Raw genomic sequence first — 20,794 nt, 5'->3', positions numbered from 1 at the left:
AGGCAGCACCAGCTCTTACCGTACAGACTTATGTGCTTGCTCTACAGCAAACTATACCTGGATGTCTCGTTTCTTTGGGTGGGTGGGGATGTGTATTTAGATAGATCTTAGTGGCATGCCACCACCTCTTGTGTTTTAATTTAACCCTTTGGTGCATTGCCTGTCAGTCTTCCATTCTGGAAACTTTCTAGTTAATAAAACTTTTCCAGTCTCTGGCCTCAGTTTAAGAATGGTAGGGTGAGCGGTACTTTAATTTGCTGGAATGCTGTAGTTGGCACAGTTTTTTTGATGGAAAGTCTTCCAATTTTCTTCCTTTTGAAAAGGTAAAACTCTTGCCTATGGGATTCCACTTGTACAGTCTTTGCAAGGATTGGAAACCAAAATACAGGTAGGTGCAACAGAATTATATTTGCTTTTAATGTTAAAATTAATAAAAATAAAATCTAGCTCATCTTGTAGTCGTCACTATCTCTTCTTGATACGAAAGTCAAGCAGCCTATTTCCCCCTTTATTTGCACATGTGGCTTATGTGATGTTCCTGTACTCCTGAGGTACAGATGAATCAAGAACAATGTTACACATTCCCTATTACTTCATGCAGTAGGCTAGAATGTCAAATTTGGAGAAGGTAGAGTGCAGAAGAGGCAATGCTCTGGAAGCTGGGAGAACTGAAAGCAAAGGTTACTGCCGTGTCTTTAGGAGTAATCAGTTTCTGATCTTCGACGTATGAGATTTGATGATTGCTCCCAGTTTGGATCATCTGGTTGACCAGAAAGTGCTGCTGCAGATCTGTCATCTCTTGCGTGTTTTGTGGAAAGAGATCGTCCTGGCTTTCCTTAGGAGTGGAAATGTTTCCAGCCTGTCCTGAATTGTACCTTCTGCAGCTGCTACCTGCAGATTGTTACTGTGCATCGAATACGAGAGTCTTTCTGCAACTCAGAAACACAAGAGGGAAGCAAAATGTGTATGTAATAAAATGCTGGGTATGACTGTGAGCAGATTTCCAAGCAGGAAGGAGAAGGCAATGCAGTATTGATATTTGAAAGACTTCTGATTTTTTTAAAAGCTGAGGTGGGGGGCATACCTCAAACGGTTGTGTACAAACTTGTACTAAAACCCTTCAGAACTCACTTTGTTGGCTGATACCCATTAGACGTGGAAGTGCTCTGTTTATCAGTGCTGCATTCTGCTTAGTGGACCTCTCGTCTTCTCTGTTTGCAGCGCAGTGATGGGCCTTATGCACTCATATTAGTCCCGACAAGAGAGGTAGGTGGTTTTTTCTTTCTGATTCTGTCTGAATCTGAGTGTTTGAACACTGATTTTTAGTGTACAGGCATGGGTTCACCAAGGGCCATCTTAGGAAACATTGTCCTTTTGCTCAGATCTTGCCCTCACAGAAAGAGTGTTTGCTCTCTGGACGCGTCTTGTCATTTTTGTTCAGTGCCGTACCAAAGTAAGAAAGAAGGAATCTCTTAAGGTTTCCTCATGCAGTCGGAAATAGTACTGAAGACTGGAGAAACTCTCTAGCTCAGTGAAGCTTGCCTCGCTCACACGGGGGCTGTAAGTAAAACCAATGAAATCAGCTTTGCAAATGTTTGGCTTTATACAGATGTTTCACTTTTAAAGCCCTCTTTTCAAATCTATAAGTGAGTGCTGAAGATGAGGCTTCCAAGAGTTGGTTTCTCCCCTGTACTCTCTTCTATTTGATTTATATTTGCAATTGCAAAGGCAATTTCAGAGGAGGGTATCAACTTTTTTTGTGTGTGTGTCAAATGATAATAACTTCCATGTGGAGAATTGACTGCAGGTATCTAGTTTGGGGCACAATATTTTATGTAATCTGCAGTGCAATATCTCAGCTCGGTTCTGTGAAAGGAGAAAGCTCTGAAGCTATTTAAATTTTTACAGTAGCAAACTTAGTGCCTCTCTAGGATGCTGTATGAATACTAAGCATGCAGGAAACTTCGTAAGCTTGTTTAAAGGGCTGCCATTGAGAGTACTTATGAAGATAATTTGTAATTACAGTTGGTATTACTTTCACTTTGTATTGAAATAAATGACCTTTCTTGAGAGCTTGGCAAGTAGTAGTATGTAGCGTGTGTAGTCAGAGCATTTAAAATAGTTTTACTCCCACAACTAAGCCCTGCTCACACACTCGTTCTGCGAAGCAGTTGGGGCGGCACTGTTGTCCTTCTCCATTGCCTACAGTGCCACAGCAGAAACCCAGCAGCTAAGTGCTTCCTACTAAGCAGGCCTGTAGGTTTGCAAGCTCGGTACGTACCGTCTCTGTCCTGCTGACTGAGAAACAGAGAGGTAGAAAGGTCCAGTGGTATGATCACTCCATGGGGCACGTGAGGAAGTAGTGTGGTTGGCCCTGACTGCCAGAAGATAACTAACTTCTGGGCTGCGTTTCCTTTTCCTAGTGACTTTCTTCCAGATATTGTGCCATTTTCCCTTTTTATTCTTCCAAAGGAGCAAAATCTTCTGTGGCTTTGGCTTGTTTTCTCCCTGAGGTATTCACAGAAGCCAGCAGAAGTCTCTGTTGTCCTGAGAGCTGGCTGTGGAGCTGAACCAATAGGCAGGGTTTTCAAGAGATCCAAATATCATAGAAGAAGGATTATGCAGGACAGTAAAATAATAAGTAGCTTCTGAAAGAAAAATTAAGGATGTATTGAGAATTCTAATTGTATGCATAATTAGATTAGCTTACAGATTTGTGAGCCCAAGGGGCTTGTATTCCATCTTTGTAGTTTACGGACATTTTCAGAGCTCACTTTCTTCTGTTGATTTCCATAGCTTGCGCTTCAAAGTTTTGATACAATGCAGAAACTACTTAAGGTAAGAATCCAGTGCTCTGTGTTCTTCTTATTCCTTGAGCCACTTGTTGTAAGATGCCAGGCAACTTCAGTTCCTGTTAATTCAGCTGGATGTTATAGGAAATCCAGCATCTGCAAGATACATGGTCCTTAAAGATAAACCTGTTTGACTTTAAGTGCATGATTTCCCTGTGGCATGTTTTAAACTATTGCATGAACAATTAAGTGATTGATTATGGCACCTTAATTGCACATGTTTTCATAAACAAGCTTAGTTGATTTTTCAGAACACTTTGTTTTTAGAAGTACCTACCATAGTTTCAGTCTGAGCTGTGAATGGAAACTCACAATGACGAGTACCGTTTTACTGAAACTAGTACTAGACAGGTGGGTTTCAGATGGTGAGTAGAACTTGGTGAACTGCTTTGCCAGTTGAATGGCTGGAGAATTTAGAAGAATTTGAAAATCATTAAATGGTAGTGTTTTCTTTTTAATTGAGGCAGAGTATCTTACCATGGGGCTAGAAGGTATCCAAATCATTCATCTAATCCATATTCCCACTCCTTCTTCTGTTTTTTCCTTGAAATAATAAGGTACTTTCCAAGTCTTTTTTAGTGCTGGAATTACCAAGTAAGATTTTGTTGTGTCATGGTGAGGTTTGAAGTACTTCAGTCTTCTTCCATAGTAATTAGAGGTTATTATGAGTGGACTTTTGATGTCCTTCAAAGGATGAAGTCTGGACTGACCCCCCTTTAATTTTTCTTTGTTACGTGTAATGAGTAGTAAGCATCAAGTCCAGCATAAACTGCCATAGTGACCCAAAGCAGAAGATTCAGATTATGGTCTGACTGGACCTTGGAAGGGCTGGGTGACTGGAGGGTGTAATATGATTGTCTAATTACGGAGAGAAAAGGCTAGCTGAGCTGTTCCCGACACAGTTACTCTAATGCCAACTGCTGAGGTTACATTGCCTGGACCTTGCTTCGACATCTTCTTAATTTTAAACCTTAAAAAGAAACTCTTTTTGTAGAAACTTATTTTGTTTGAGCGTTTCTGGCAAGCAGTGACCCGTGCAAACTTAAGCCTATTTACCAGTCACGCATTTGTGCAATCCTTACAAGCTGTGCTCTGCTTCTGTCCTGCATTTCCTCCCGAGTGAGGCTGTGGCAGTACTGTGCTTTGATTATCTCCCCTGTAAATGTTGGGCAAGATTGGATTCAATAAAAGACTGGACTTGATTAAAGTACGTGGCAGAAACTCCTGCCAGTATCAATGAGGCTGACATTTAATGTTCACAGACGTGGTGAGTGCATGCATGTAGGTCTGTGTAGGTATATATAAACTTTGTAGGTCCTGTGTCTATCTTAAATTTTCGGTCCACAGGAAGATGTTGCTTAAAGGCAGGATGAAGAAACAGCATTGTAGCTTGTCTTTGAACATTTAGGCTACATGGGGAGAAGGAGAAGAAATATTATTATGTGATTGGAAGTGGTGTAAAAATGACTGCATTTCTGTCTTCCCAGATGATGTGGGAAGCAAGTTACATGGCTAAAACTAAAGGTGCCATTGATATGTAGCTGTGGGTGAGAGAGTGCATGTAGATTCTGTCTGTTAGATCACATCAGATGTGTGCTGCTGTCAGCCCCAGTCCTTTCTCTTTTTGCCAGGAAACATATTTTTTTGGATTAGGTTCTGCCTCTTTAGTAAGAAGAATCTATATCGGTCTTGGTTTTTCTTTCTGTAGCCATTTACCTGGATTGTGCCTGGAGTGTTAATGGGGGGAGAAAAGAGAAAATCAGAAAAAGCCAGGTAGGAAGCCAACTTCTTAAATTGTATTTTGGGTTCTTCTGCTCTACAGAGTTTTTATCTGTTACTCTTCTTTAGAGTGCTTTTCTTACTGGGAGAGAGGATTGTGAGTTTGGATCAAGCTGTGATCCCTCTGGATCTTATACAGACACAGTGGCTGGGTCAGCAGGAAGCAGTCACTTCCCCCAGTTGGATCTATTTCTAAAATGTTGATGAGCCTTCTGAGAAGATGATCTCTTGTGTCAGTATTTTTTTTTCCTCTTCTGACAAACACCTGTATTTGCTTACCACCGAGTGCTGTCTACAGTATTTGTTATGGGGGAAATTGCTTTCTGGAGAAGAGATTTCCTGGTGTTAAAAAATCTCTTTCTTTTCCCTTTTCAAGAATTGAATTGAATTGTAAGCTGGTAATCCAAAATGGAATTTTCATTTCTCTCTATATAAGCATACACAAAAGAAGTTTACTCTTGATAGTAAAAAAAGTACTGAATTAGAGAAGAAAACCTAGCTTGGGTGGTTTAGGATTTTTTTTTTTACTATTATTAATATTTTTTTCCACCCTGTCCGTATTGCTGAGTATGCCTCTGGGTATCAGTGATGATCAAGGATAAAATTTAGCTGTGTAAGAAGTTTCAGTTTTAATCAGTGAGAAAGTACCATCCCTGCTAATTTTACTATGCCCATATTTTTTTTCATAAAAATTCTCTAGGTTCCAGTTCCTCACTTTGGGTTCCTATTCCAGAGTTACTGCTAATCTGTAGGTTTTATTTTTTTTTTCTTTCCTTTTTTCTTGTTTGTTTTTTTTGTTCATTTGTGGGTTTTCTTTTAAACCTTAACAGATTACGTAAAGGGATAAATATCCTCATTTCAACTCCTGGTCGCCTGGTTGATCACATCAAGTCCACAGAATGTATTCATTTCCGTCGCACTCAGTGGCTGATTATTGATGAAGCAGACAGGTAAACTTCCAAGTGTTTAGATATGGAAAATAATTATTATATCCTCCGCATCATAATTTAAAAAAATATTAAAAAAAAAAAAGAGAGAGAGCGTGTGCACACGATCTTAAACCATTCATGCTCAGTGGCCTCATCCAAGCACCAGATGTCTGGGATTAGGAAGAAATGTCCCCTTTGGACAGATTACTGTGCAATTATTCATTGCCAAGATTCTCTCAGTGTCTTTTGACATGTCTGACCCTGGTGAAAGTTGAGTGTGGAACACCAAGCTGGCTAGATGGAACAAAGACCTGATCAGCTCTAACACTTCCCCTATTCCTAATCGGCTCATGTAGCATTATGGCTTTCTCCTCATTCCTTCCTACACCATCTTTCAGCACCTCTGCTGTTGTTGTAGGATCCTGGACTTGGGCTTTGAGAAGGATGTAGCTGTGATACTCAATGCTTTAAATGCCGGGAGAGAGACACGTCAGACTGTCCTGCTCTCAGCCACCCTCACAGAAGGTAGGTTATAGGCAGGTGGTGTCTCTTCTAGTTGAATAATTTACAGGCAACTGCAAAATAGTTGACTGAGTTGGATTATATTCCAGCCCAATCTGAAGCCCTTTGCAGAAGTAGAATAATGCCTGTTGATTTCTTTGGGCTTATGATACTTGTCCTTTGTTACTGGAATTTCTGTCAGTGTATGTGCTTACATGGTTCTTACATACGTCTCACAAATTCCAGAGCAAAGTCACTGTGAACCTGGGAAGCACTGGTTGGTTTGTTTGCTTTCCAAATATAAAATTAAGGCAAAAAGCTGACAAAAGAACGGGACAGCTCTTGTGTGATCTGCTCAGTATCATACAAGAACTCAGTTGCTGAGGCAGGAATTGAGCTAGGCCTCATGACTCCTGCACTCTTGATAGAGTGAAGATCTGTTTGTTTTTTTGCCACACAGACAGTTAGGCAGCGTTTGGCTGTCCTGTTCTTTATCTGGTCAAGACATTTACGCAGTGTAAAATAGCACAGCTGGCTGAAGTAGGGTCTTGTGATACTTTTGGTGGAGTCCACAGCAACTAAGCCTGGCTAAGCCCCGAAAAGCCTGAGGTTTGTGGAGGTGTTCTGTCAGCGTCTGAGGCATGGCTCATTTGTTCCTTGCCCTTCACTGCTTTTCACTGGAATTGCGTTAGTTGTTTTTTTAACGTGAATCTATCATCGCCCTCCCAAGCAGTGTCCCAGACTGAACCTCGTGTATTTTTCATTTTCTGTGATTTAGGAGTAACACGGCTGGCTGATATCAGTTTGAATGATCCCATCAGCATTTCCATAGCAGATGAAATCCAGAAGGCACTCAAACCAGCATTGCAATTGGATAGTCAAGCCAGTAGTTCATCAGACTGCATGGAGCAGGAAAACTTTGCTGTTCCGGAGAAGCTCAAGCAGTATGTCATGATGGTCCCCAGCAAATTGAGGCTTGTCACGTTAGCAGCTTTTATCCTTGAGAAATGCAAGGTGAGACTGTTTACATTTATATTACTAAGTAGCCCCTTTGCCTTTTCTAACTCCTTTATCTATTACAATGTGAAGGATAGCGTGGGTTAGATCTAGGGCTTTGAAGTGCAGCTAATGTACAAGGAGCCATAAGAGAGCTGAGGTGCTGTTGTGTCTTTCATGCTGGCAGTGGGATACCTGTGCAGCATGCACTTGTACTTCTTTTGTGGGCTCACTATTTGGTGTCAAAAGCTCCGTAATCCTTTCCCAGATAATCATATCTGCAGAAGTGGAAGCCACCTAGATCTTATAATGTTCAGGGAATTGGGAGAGGCCTGTGGAAATGGTCATGTGCAATTTTCTTGGTTTTCTTGCAGTTTGAAAAACACCACAAGATGATCATCTTTTTCTCCAGCTGTGAGCAAGTGGAATTCCACTATGAGCTCCTTCTGAAGGTCCTTTCAGGAGGGCTAGAGTCAGAACAACCTGGGCGTTCATCTGTCTCCTCTTCATGCTTACAGTTTCTACGACTGCACGGCAACATGGAACAGGAAGTAAGCATTCTGAAAATGTCAGGATACACAGTTTTATTCCTTATTCCCTATGATTTATTACGTGGTTATTTTGGGGAGGAGAGCAGAAGAGAGGACAGAGAGTCATTTCACCTCTAGGGGCCTCACTCTTCCATCTGCTAATGAGAATAAGAATATTGTCCCACTTCTGGAAAATACCTTGGTAGCTATATCTGAAAAATACAGCTGAAGAGGCAAGAGGTGTTATTTCAGCAGGCTGAGGCAGCCGTTCTGTATTCCCAGTGGATGCACTTAAACCACTTATGTATCCATGGTTCTCTCTCATGCAGTCAAGACAGGCTTTTAATGCCAAAGGAAGACATCATCCAAGCCCCAAAATATTACTGCCCAAGAAGTGGCCCCCATTAGATAAGGCTGGAGCAGTGTGGCTTTGGTTTTGAAGAACAGTGAGTTGACAGACTGCTCTCTTCCCTGGGATGGAATAGTAGCAATATAACAGTGGTTACCCCAGAATAGGTCTGGTTTTTGGCTGGATAGGCCTAGATGATGAGATTGGAGCTTTCTACAGAGGCTGAGAGGCCAGGAGAAGAGGGTCAAATGAACTGTCACTGCAGCATTTCTCTCAGTAGCTGAGAACCTCACTTGAAAGCTCAGCCCCTGATCCTGCCCGTGGTCTGTGATGGAGAGAGTTACCACTCTACTCTGAGCTGCACAGCAGAGATGGTAAATGAATGGCGCTCTTCTGATGAAGCAAGAGGTGAAGAGCCACTGTTTTTCTCACTCATTCCCATCCTGTGGAGACCAGAAACATGTGCTTTGCTGTCCCTGCAGTCTGGCCTTTCCTCAGCCTGCCTGCCTGAGCGAGTGAGCAGGCCTGGTCTGGCCCAACTCTACCCTGACCAGCTGTTAAGCCAACAGAACACCACTAAGTAGCTGGCACCAGGGGAAGGGTTTTGCCTTTTTAGTACCCAGTGTGTAATTAGTGCTTGATGTCTTCAAATTAAGAGCATTAATGGAGCTAAATTGTGGATCCCATATGGTACTGCTGAGCACGGCTGCTGTCATTGTCAACAAGATACAGCGTGCTCTCTTCTTAAATTTTTGTCAGCAGAGGGTTTCGTGTGTCAGCAAGGCCCAAGTTTCCCTTCTTTCTTAGAACGGTACCTCTAGCTGGGAGCCAGGTATGTAAGATTTCTTCTATATCATCAACATAGCAGGACATTCACTTAACTCCTGGCTAGAACTCTGAGGAGGAAGGCTTGAAACATGGAAACAAGGATATTTTGGAAGGAGGAAGCGAAAGGGACAGGAAGGAAATGGGTATGGTGTTTCTGAGACCAGAGATGTTCTGAGCTCTGAAAAGGGAAAGAGTAAATGGGATCCGATCAAGGGAGTGTGAGCGTGCGGTTGTTCCCACGGCTAAGGAGAGGGAGTGTGAGTCGATAGGTGGTACTGGCAAGCAAAGACCGAATGCTACTGAGGCCTTCAGTTACTAGTGCTAGAGATTGTCTTGTGTGATAGCAGATATCGTTGATATGAGTTGGAGAATCAGTTTCTGTTGCTTTTATAAAGAAAAAACCACACCCCAAAGTAGTTAGTTAAAATAACTGGAGTTTGTTTAGGAAGGTTTTGGGACTGACAAAGCAAGAGGCTTGTGAAGGTAAGTGAGGAGCTGTGCTGGCACGTTCCTGCAAAGATGGCTGGCAGGGTGATTTGGGATCTGGGGGCGGCTGACAGCCCTGCCTGGGAGCCTGAGCTCGGGTTAGGAGTGGAGGCTGCAGGAATTCTGCTGGTGCAGACCAGCGAGGAGGACAAGGCTGAGGATCGCCTGCCTCTGACACTCGTGGGAGGGAATGGCCTCCATCCTGGTTTCAGCAGCCCCATTGGTGGCTCTTACCAGTACGAGGGCTTTTCTTGTGGGAAGGCCATGGGAGGGTGCCCTGCGAGCTCTGTGGCAGCTACCTGCAGGGCCCAGGAGCCCTGCCTCCTTGCCCTCTTGGGCAGGGGCTTCTGACCAAGGTTTCGTCTCTCCTGCCCTGTTCCTTAGAAGACTTACCCCACAACAGTTCACATGAGCAGCTGCGCAGCTGAGCATCCCCGATACTTAATAATTATGCAGTCAGTCCAGTGACAGTCTGCATGCCCCATTGGGCACATGATGAGGCTGATCTCTTGTGATGTGACTATATCGCTGTGTCAACAAAATGGGCTTATCCTGCTCGTTGTGTGACTGGACAGACGGCAGTTAAGATGTCCAGCTTTTTCTTGCATTCATAAAAGCCTGTGTTGCCCGTAAAGTATGCCAGTGCTTCTGTTGATGCTGCCTAATCTTTTGTGGACCCCCTCGTAAAACAACTGCTGCTTTTTGACATACACAGGCCATGCTTCTGTGCAAACCATGGAGCTGTGGGCTGCTTTGATTTGACCAAATGCATTCAGGCTTGCCCCAGACACTGTGCCTTCCTACCTGGGACCACATCTGTAAGCCATAGATTTTTTTTCTATTTGCAGGAAGAGTCTGGCTGGAACTCGTGAAGTCAATTCCTTTGCTTTTGAAGCTGTACGTGATGCAGTGAACGAGGCAGAGTTGTTAAATTATTACATTAGCTAATTTTCTTTGTTTGATTATGATGTGCAGAAGTACTCTCTTCATTTTTCTGTTTCAATTCTCTAGGAAAGAACAGAGGTCTTCCAGGAGTTCCTAAAATCCAAGACCGGCATCTTGCTTTGCACGGTAAGTAACTTAGAGTCCTTCGCAGCTCCATGCTAATGGGCCTGTCTGGTACCTAATGGTAGAACAGAGGATTTGGCACTGAGCTTTAGTTCCAGCTCACTGTCTGACCTTGAGGAAAGTCATCTCCTTTTTCTGCTTCTCACATGCTCAGTAAGGAGTGGTGCCCTCTTTGGAAGCTGTTATATGATCTTTTGCTGAAAGGTGCATATACAAAAAGAGTGTATGTCTTGTACAAGAGGCTTCTGAGTATTTTGCATGGTCTTATGTCTGGAAAAATTGGTTCATTTGAAACTGGAACCTTGCCCTCTGCATGCAGTCGGTAGAACGCAATCCTAATTTGTAGTATGCCCCATAACTGCCAGGTAAATTGGATGTAATGTGATATTTCCCATCTTAATGACTACCCCAAGGTTAAAAACAAAAACCTGCAGGGATGGAAGGGAAGCCCGACCAGAGAATGGTGTCATTAGAAATGCACATGCTCTGCTGCTCTCCATGCTTTGCCCTTCAAGCTTCCTTCAGGGGTGCTGAGGGAGAAACTCTTGTCCTCTACTGAAGTTTGCTGGCACCCTTGTGTTGTGGTGGCACCTTCCGCTTCTCGTTTCTGACCTGTCGGTGCCACAGCTAGCCTGCTGCAGTGGTGCAGAAGGCTGCACGATTTGCTCTCTAATAGTGGCAGCTGTTGATCTGAAAATGTGTGAATCTTGGCGATTTCTACCCACTGCAAACTTGTAAATTACAGCGATCGGGAGTAATTAGAGCTGAGAAACCCTCTCCAGCTCTGAAATGACTCCTGTTCTTGCAGCACATTATTCTTAAAGGAAACTAGTTGCAGTTTTTTTCAGAGGGAGGGCTGAATTTTTTTAGATTTTTATACCTGCAGTTGAAACTAGGACTGCCATGTGTATAGGAGTGTTTGATTTAGCGTTGCCAGATTATATATTGTATCACCTGTAAAATTGTACTTGTTACGTGCTAGTCTTGGTCCTGCTTGTGGGTGCAGCCTTTCAATGGTTTGATCAAGGTCAAAATGCGTCTTTGCAATGCATAAGTGTAACTATAACTTAGTTTCCGTGTATACAGAGGTAATACTTAAGTGTCTCGCCTGAGGAGGATAGCAAAGCTTAAATCATTCAGTGGTGTAAATTAAATGTTTTGAAGATAAAAAATGTTTGGTAAATTCTAAATAATGAATAGCTAAGCTTTGTTATCCTTCACGCAGATGCTGTCGATAACTGAGAAATTTCAGGGACGCATCTTGTTACTGAAAGTTCAGTTTAAGGAGTTTGGAAAGACAACAAATGATCAATTTTAGACAAAGTGAAAGCAGAATTATTGCAACCACTGGGATATCAGTTCCTGGGTGAGACCGTTCAAAGGGGAAATGCAGGCTGTGGCTGGAAAAATCTGCCAGGAAACGCACAGCTGTTTGACAAGGTAGGAAGAAGAATAAGTTGAATAAAGAAATCCCAGTGGAGGGGATCCCCCTCTTGAGACGCTGGAGTGATTCCTGCCATGCTAGAGACTCCGTGCAAGTGGATGTGGAATTGTGATGACAAGGCAAGTAGCAGCATGTCAGCTGAGCAGTGATGGTTGTGTGTTTGCTCCTGACCTGTCATAAATGGGAGGTAGTGTGAATTAACCTAGATTGCCATGAAGAGGGTAGTGTGAGGTAATGCGTTTATCGTAACCCTCCTTCATTTCAGTCTAAGCTACTTTGCATTTACTGCAAGGCAGGGATGCAAATCCTGACGGTTACGGTTACTGTGGCTCAGCTGGCACATGGTTAGCACGTTAAGCACAGTAAGTTGTGTGTCTGAGTCCAAAATCTCTCTGTGCTTCAGCTCCCCATCTGTAAAATGGGGATAGTGGCACTGTTCTATCTTACAGAGATGTTGGGAGGACAAATGCATTGAAACCAGGAGGTGGCCTGTTACCACAGTAATGGGGACCATATGGACACCTTAATATAGAGATACACTTTGCGCTAGTCCCACATTACAGGTGCCTCCCCAGCGCAGATGTCCAAAGGGCAGCCAGGCACTGTGACCACCTCCTGCCTCCGAGGGCATTGCTTTTTCTGACACTTTTCTTCCTATCAGCAAAAATGTTTTGCAGAAAGATGGTGCTGTTCTTTTCACTGCGAAATCACGTTTTGTGCCCACAAAATTTTGAAACCTGGCTCACAAAAGAGCGACACAAATAATGTTGCTGTCCTTCCCTTGTCCCTTATGCCATGTTCTCCACCCATCTTTCCGCTCTAGTAGGCAATGAGACCTGCTGTTCCTTTTATTAATTTGCTCTATGTCATATGTATATTAATATATTCCATAAAATATTTTTGCCAGACAGTATAAGCTGGCAGACAACAAAATAAAGAAGGGCCATGTATCTCAGAGGGTCTCATCCAGATTTATTTCTCTCTCCTTCACTGAAGTTCTTTGCGGCTTCCTTTGGGATGTGCCTTTTAAACAAGTTCATCTCTTCCAGGGAGAGAGGAGAGATCATTTGGAGATTGTTTGCTGTTTACTCAGTCACGCTAACTCATCTTGCCAGTTTTCTGGCGGCCCCAGCCAAGAGCTTTCGCCTCTGACAGCTTCTGTGCTCTCTCCTTCCTCCTCTGATTACGCAGCCCAATCTGTCACCCTGCCGACGGGGGTCTCTACCCTGCTGATGGCTTTCCACACTCGGCAGTAATGACTTTTGGCAGGCCGGGAAGGCGCGAGAGCTTCTTCCCCAGCTTGGAGAGCCGTTAGGCCCTCTCTGCCTGTTAGCTAAAGCACTTTGTGAGGTTCTTTGGTAAATAAATGAGTCATTTTAATCCAACTGACAGCCTGGCACCTGAGCAAGCTGCCTTCCATCTGTACTTCTAGGCCTCATGTAGGCAGCCAATTGTCAAGCTCAAGGCCTTCAAGACCTCACCATTGAGTGTCTTTCAAAAGCAACTTTAGCAATTTCCTTTGCCCTAATTAGATTGTGTGAGAGGGACTGAGCAAACCGAGGCCCTTGCAAAACTTCTGTGGCTGTGGTGGTTCTGATCTTCTGCAGCGACAAGCCTCGCTTTCAGTGTGGCCTTTTTGCCCTCCATTCCCTTGCCCCCACCACTGCGAAAACAGGCTGGTAACCTGAGTTGTTAGAAGCAGAAATTTCAGTATTTCTAAGGGTCCTTAGGTGGATTGTACCTTGATACTGTGCCATTCTGCAGGTTGCAGTTGGGATCAGGGCAGGAACACGGTTAAGGCTTCAGAGAATGGCGTTTGTTTGGCATCTGGGTTTTCTTTAAAATTGCACTGGTGTAGATTATTTCCCCTTGCTCCTGTGAGACGGGTCGCTTAATTCTCCCTTCCACTGCCCATTGAAAGGAATCAGCAGTGACCTGCTGAGGTGTCATATTCTTGATTTCCCTGTTATTAAGGAGTGGTGGTGTGAGGTCATGCATGGAAAGGGGAATGCTGTCTGAGGCAGTGGAAATGAAGGAACGGTGCATTGGAAGTCTATGGGGCTTCTCGAAAGCACTGGCAGCAGGTTGGTGCTTCTGTGTATGGAATAAATGTAGTGCTAGTAAAACTGGATAATTGTTGCTTGAGTTGTATTCTCTTTCCTGGTAAGGTGACCCACAAGTATTTTTCTAAAGATCTGAGAAGCAAGAAGCTCATGGGCTCTGCCAGCGGAGGAAAGCCAATCAACTCAAACTTTTTATCCTAGTTCTGCCTTGCTGCTGGCTACTAGGGTCTCTGAGGAAGAGGAGCTACAGGAGACGCAGGTGGACTGATACTGAGGAATCTTTGAGAGTTTGCAAAACACTCCAATTACCAGTAAATCCCAAGACAGTTCTGAAAGAAAGCCAAGTTAAACCCCGGGAGAATAGCTGCTGAGATGTGTCAGTAACAGCTGAGTGGAGCTGGTGGCATTGTGAAAGCAATAGTGAATACAAGGCTGATGATGGGAGAGAGTCTCCTCCTAACACATTGTCCCTGGCTAATTATTAGGCTTTCGGTTAACCTTTTCAACTTTCCTGCTTGCTTTGGCAAATGCACATGAGAACAATACTGTCTGCGGCAGTAGTTTCCCAGCCAGAGGTGTTGAGAAAAGGTGTCTTAGAAGAGGAGGGAAAGAATCCAGATAGATGAGAGGGATGGCTCCTGCCCCTGCCGTCTGCTTCTCCGCATGTCAGAGGTGTCTACTCCTGACCGCAGGAACGGCTTAGCTATCTGTTTACCAGTTATTGCAGATAATTTATCTATTATCTGTTACTACTGGGTAAACTGACCCCGGCCCAAGGTCAGAGCCCTGTCATCGAACGCAGCCTTTCCTAGACTGCTGTGTGGGAGAGAGAGCACAGTATAGGAAAAGACCAAAGACTTGTCAGCACGGTAGTGTGTAACAGAGCCAGCCAGATCGGAATCAGACGTCAGCACTCCTGTCTGATCGTGCTGTAGAGTTTATAATCTTGTTATCCTGGTAACTGCTGTACACGTTCCCCAACTTCTCTTGATTTATTTTCTCCAACCTCCTTTAAATGGCTTTTTGTACATCTGTTCGTTCTGACTCTGGGAACAAGTCATTTCTTAATGAGCGTGTTGGAGCGAAAGTGTGTGTTATTTCAGAGTGGGCGCTGTGGAAAGTGTCTCCTCTTTAACTGCAGTTGGAGCCACAAAGCAACCTGGCTAGTGCTTATGGGAAGGCCTTTGCTGCCAAAACATCAGCTTCCCAGCCTTTTAACGTGTGTGGGAGTTGCATGAAAACACTTCAGTGGGTGGCTGACACATTTTTAGTACATTAAGCTCCTGCTTACGTTCTTAATATATTCTATTTTGCAACTAGCTAAAAGATACATGTGTTCCAAAACATTTCCTAACAGAGTTAAATCTGCACACCTGCTCTGCTATTGCGCGTGGTGAATGTAAAATCCAAGGAGTATGTGAGGACATTACTAATGAACAGAAAATCAAGAAAGGAGATTGAAATGTGTTTGCATTCTCTCTCTGTTTTGAACAGTATTTAAACTCTCTCTTCTCTTTGAAAGGGTGTGTTTTTTGAGCTATACTGGCTGTGGATAACTAAAGGGTCTCATTCAAGTCCTTCTCCAAGTTGATGGGTTTTCTCGCCAGCTGGCACATCAAATAACACTCCTGACAGCATCTTGAGACTCTATTCTTCGGGGCTGAGCGTCGTTTCTCCAAATCAAAGCCAGACTGGTGAAAATCTAAGGGATAGCTGCAGTCCCCTCTCGTTGAGCTGTACTCCAGCTTCCTGCAGATTCTGCTAAATTGTTTGTTGGCCTTTTATCATAGGACCAGGTGACCTGCAAGTCTTCTGCTCCTCAGCTTCAGACCATCACCTAGGAAACCACTAGTTATTTGTAGATGGAGATCAGTGCATATTTGGACGTGCCATGCAAGGCCTAGGATCCTTGGCCATTTTCCTTTTCATCGTAAGCAGCCTGGTTTTAGTGGAGAAAGATGTGCTCAGAAGTAGTGTTGCCTTCCAGAGATTTGGTTCTGCCTCTCTCACTGTTTGGGTGGTAGGTGCCTACAAGCAGATCTGTCTTTATCAATGAAACGGACTGAAGAACCGAAGGTGTCACTGCCATGAAGACATGATGCTCTCAGATACAGCGTAAAGGGACACGGCAGACTGCTGTAATTCAACACCGCTCTCCTGAAATAGGCGGTTTTATATCCTCCAGGCTTTGGGCCATAGTAGTGGATTATTTTTTATTGCATTAGTCTGTTAACAGTATTCCTTGCATTTTAAACCCTCAGCATTATTTCTGACCTTCAGTCCATCTCTCCCCAGACTAGGCACATGAAATTCTTACTTCCATGGCCAGTTGTTTCCTGGCATAATTGCCATCCCAGAAGAGTTCTTACTTTGCTGATATCTCCAAAGCATTTTTACTAAAGTAATTTCCTTATTAATTTTAAAGGATGTTGCAGCACGTGGACTAGACCTGCCTCAAGTTACGTGGATCGTACAGGTAGGTTTGCTGTGTATGTATATGCGTACGTATGTATGAAGTGCAGTCTTGCTCAGATGAAATCCCTTTCCAGTCCAGACCCTCTTTCTGCGGTTTGCTGGTCTTTGTACCGGTGCCTATAGGTGTGGGAGACCCATGTGTTCCTGACTGCAGGACTGGGACTCAGGGTTTTGCTAAGATGCAGCATTGCTGTCATACCTTTGGTTCTGACAGTCTGTTTTCCTCTTCAGTAACCCCAGTGCTATCAGCTGTGTAATAATATTCCGCTGGCTGGGAGGAAACACCCTCCGTTTTTCCCCGCAGGAAGCCACTCTTGTGACGTACTGGCCATCTCGCTTGCAGTTCTGTGTTTCTACTTTTCTGAGCTTGCTGGGGAGGCAGTTCCATGAGGAGTTTGAGTGCAATCCTAATGTTAAGCACTGAGTAGCCCAATAGTGTCTGTGCAATAACTGAATGTTTCAAGTGAGGCTTTGCTGGGTTGGGACTGGGTAGCTGTAAGCATTCAGCTTTCAGTAGAGCTGCATCGTTCAGATTTTCCCTGAAAAGAAAAAGCAACAGCACTGCTGCATTGCTGTTGACAGAAATATTGTCTTTGAAAAAAGTAGAAACTAAGGGAGATGGATTGAACATTAAAAATAGCAGCCTGTTGTTTCAAATAGGGAGCTGGGGGCATGAAGCAGATTTCATTTTTATAAAAGATTTATAATTAAAAAAAGATTCATTGAATTGAGGAAAAACTGATCCAGATTCTCATGTATCGAGTGACACCTGGCTAAAAAGAACAGGGCTCAGAGCCTCAATAAAGCCTTTTAATTTCTACCTTATCCCTTCAGGTAACAAATTTGGTTTTAATTTTGTGTTTTTAAAAAAGAAAGATTGTGTAGCAGCTAGCTAGTTGGAGAAGGCTGGGGAAGCGACGTCTTTAATTCCCAGATCTGTATATTAATGTAATTTAACCAAAGGTATAGTTGCCAGTGTTAGAACACAGTGCAAATTACCTAAAGCCCTGGGAGACTTCTGTGTGTCCAGAAGGCGAAATCTCAGCTGTCCTGAGAGCAGTGTCCAAGAGCAAGGACCTGCAGGGAGCAATTAGATTGCTCACAGCATCTTACTCACACCTCTAGCCAGTAGAAACTTTGCCAGAGGGCACAGGTATAAACACTAGAGTGGGCTTTGGTTGTTGGGTTTTTTCCAGTTAAACTGCTGAGGGCTCATTTCTGAGCAGTATCTCTGTGCATGTTCATTTTTACAGGAAGGAGGGGAGGGGGGGAAGAATAGGGGGAGGTTAAAGGGAGGGAAGTATGTCACCCTGTGTCAGATCTTGCAAATGGCTGGGAAGTTTTGATTCCCAGTGAAGTAAATGGGAGGCACTGCTGTATTAGAGGGTCTTTAAGCAACATTTTTGTAGTGCCTGATAGTTGTACATGGGAAGACGATTGCTACTTGTACCATATACTGCTGAAAGCTCTTACTCCCTCATCTCTCTTGGATTTCTTCTAACCAATATCCAGCTATGATTTGCTTTAATCAAAACAAAGCAATTTAGCCCATCTCCAAATATGAATCCACTGTCTTCTATTTTATGGCTTTTCTCCCAAATGCAGAGGAGGCAGCTTCCCGCTCTGTGTGGGCAGCCCTGGGGGTTGTTTGGTTTGAAGTCTTAGTGAGATTTTTTTGGTGGTTTTTTTTTTTTTTTTTTTTGTTAAGGGAAGAAAACAGGTTCCTGACGTGCCTGTATAGAAATAAAATGTAAAAGGCAAAGAGAGACACTGAGATGGTGAGACTGTCCTATTATCTGGAAGTTGGCCAATGTGTCACATTCACATGTCAAAAACTGCTGTGGCTGAGGGGGCTGAGTGATGGTTACAGGGACGAGCCCAATGGGCTCTTTATAGACAGGCCAATTCCGAGGGAGGTACAGCATGTGGGTTTTGCGAAGATCCCTTTTGTTTCAGATGAGCAGGCTGAGTGTCTCGTTTATAATTAACATGCTGTGTTCTGTTAATTCCTCCTTTCCCTTCTCATGTTCCCTTTTTGAAGTATAACGCTCCGGCTTCACCTGCGGAATACATCCACCGGATCGGGAGGACGGCTCGCATTGGCTGTCACGGGAACAGCCTGCTTGTCCTGGCGCCTTCGGAGGCAGAATATGTCAGCTTGCTGGCTTCTCACAAGATTAAGTGAGTCAGAAACGCGAACAAAAGTTTCAGCTCATCCTTGCTAATTAACCTTCCATGGCACTTTCAGCGGGACTGTGTCTCGTGCAGGTTTTAATAAGAATTTATTAATTCTTGTGATCCAGGACTGGCCCCAGACTAGCAAAAGGAGAGAACGAAAGTGTGTGAAAATCATCAGCCTGACAGATTGTGCATGAGTGAATGTGTGTGGTGAGGGGCAGAGAGGAGACGGTAGTCGGAGATCCTTTGCACTTGGTTGTTACCTCTCTGGCCCTGGGTTCAAATCGTGGCTATGTGGAGATCACAAGTCAAATGAGTCTGTCAAATGGTAAGTGGCCATCTGCCTGCGTAGCACCATATTGTCAGAGATTGTGCTTTCTCTTCAGGAGAGATCCGGCAGAGAAATAGCTAGCGAGCTGTGGGTCATATTTGGCAGGTAGCTGGGCAAGATGTGTTGTGTAAGTGGCTTGCGACAGTAACAGTAGAGGCTTTTGCAATTGGTGAGTGCCCCGTATGGTCCTGGGAGGCAATAAGGGGGGGTGGACTCTGCAGACTGAAAGTGGGGTGTGCTTCCAAGCTAGCTGAGAAAGCTTCTCTTACTCCGGCTCTAGCTAGGACTTGGGAGCAGACGGTCAGGAGAGCGAGCCAGGCTGGGTAAGGACCAGCCCGGCGTGCATTCAGCTACCTGGTGGCTGACACGCGGTGAGATTTTACTCCAGCTCTGCTTGCACCATGGTCCTTTTGTGGATGAAAACACAACTCGCTGCTCAGCATTGGTAGTCGGGAGCACTGTCGGGTCTCAAGCCTCCTCGGCAGTCAGCTGGATATATGTGACTCCCCTTGCTCCCTGCACTGCTGTCTCTCAGCGTTTCAGAACAGCAGCCGGGTAGAGTCCCTGTAGTGTTGTGCTGGTGTTGATGGAGCCCTGTAAACTCACGCACAAATTAGTTCTCTTTTATTTCTTGTGTTTATGTCGGGTGGAGCTACTTGGAGTCGAATTTGGTTTTGCATCCTTGAAACAAACAAATGTTGGCAGTAAATACAGGCTTATTCTAGGCTGTGAGCCATTTAGTGGTCTAACAAAGAGCCATCCATCATCCCAGGTAACTATCTATTAAGCAGACACCAGCAAGACGTGGAGGGCTAAGCTGACAGGGGGTTTTTTTTCATGTAACAAACAGCACTGACATTTAAAGGTGAAATCCCACATAATTGTGAATTTTTAACTCCAAGTGGAAAGTTCTGTTTTTCTATTTTGTAATATTTTGGAAGTGTTGGAGGAAGGAGAAGGAAATTTCCCTCCTTTTTTTAATTTTAAATGTTAATGCTTTTATCCAATTTTGTTGTTTTTGTACAAGTTTAAGGAGCAGTGTCACTCACACTGGCAATTATATCTGCTAAGGAGACCTGTTGTTGAGCTAGCCACTGTTCTTCAGGAATCTGTGGAAGACTGCTGCATGAGCAGAGGGAGGTTTATTTAATTTTGTTTTTTCCTCCACTTCTCAAATCAGTACAGCCAAACAGCTCTGAGGATTGTCTTTTCTTGTTTGGTTGGTTTATGTTCTTCATAAAATGCCCTGCCCTGCAGGTAAGGGACTTGCCAAAAAAGGAGTGTAATTTGCCTTCCTTGACCCTTGTCTTCAGATGGAAGAAAATGAGTGTCTAATTGGCATGGGTGGGCGAATCGGCCTGGTTGCAGTCATGCGTCCTCGGCTCTTCCACACAGTAGTGCATGGAGTGAGAAGGGACAACGGGATAGAAAAGAGAGCTGATGAATTACAGAGGAGATGCAGGAAGGCAGCTTGAAGCTAAAGGCAGCGAGTGCCATCAGCACAAATTGCTGTTACCCTTCATAAACAGAGCAGTATGGTGATAATCCTGACAATTTAATTCAGTGCAAGGGCGAAAGGCAGCGTGTGTTGGACTGTCACTGATCCTCTTAAGCACTGATAATTTTGGTTTCTTTATCCTAAGTCTTTGTAGCGTTTGACTTGGACTGCACAAGTTACTGGAGTTTGCATTTTTTTTATTCCTTGCTTAATTTTTGAATCTCTTGGTTTTTGTTGCGGATGAGTGTGTGTTGTGATTTTTTTTTTTTTTAATTTGTTTTTTCTTTTTTGAATGAAAGTCACACTGGGTTTATTGAAATGTAAATACTTCATAAAATATGTATTTCTAAGAAGACAAAGCATGAGACGGGTCCCTGCAGCCTTCAGGTGGTGTAAATGAGCAGTGCTGTGCTGATTTACATTAGGTGAGGATCTGACCCAGAGTTGTTCTTAAGCCCCTCCACCCACCCCAGCATGCATGGGAGCA

General features: G+C 43.9%; 1 protein-coding gene across 1 annotated transcript in view; it reads left to right on the top strand.

The window, feature by feature from the left end:
* Positions 1-20,794, top strand: part of DDX31 (DEAD-box helicase 31) — a 50,819-nt gene that overhangs the window by 4,015 nt on the left and 26,010 nt on the right. The window contains 11 exon segments of the mRNA XM_075439047.1: positions 324-388; positions 1,222-1,266; positions 2,797-2,838; positions 4,561-4,625; positions 5,462-5,581; positions 5,979-6,085; positions 6,840-7,075; positions 7,432-7,608; positions 10,262-10,321; positions 16,251-16,301; positions 18,342-18,481. Coding sequence (XP_075295162.1) covers positions 324-388; positions 1,222-1,266; positions 2,797-2,838; positions 4,561-4,625; positions 5,462-5,581; positions 5,979-6,085; positions 6,840-7,075; positions 7,432-7,608; positions 10,262-10,321; positions 16,251-16,301; positions 18,342-18,481 — 1,108 coding nt within the window.

The sequence above is a fragment of the Opisthocomus hoazin genome, chromosome 19, assembly GCF_030867145.1.
Source record: "Opisthocomus hoazin isolate bOpiHoa1 chromosome 19, bOpiHoa1.hap1, whole genome shotgun sequence".
NCBI classification, from domain to species: Eukaryota; Metazoa; Chordata; class Aves; order Opisthocomiformes; family Opisthocomidae; genus Opisthocomus; species Opisthocomus hoazin.
Note: the sequence above shows the minus strand (reverse complement) of the source record. Positions and strands in the feature narration are given on the sequence as shown.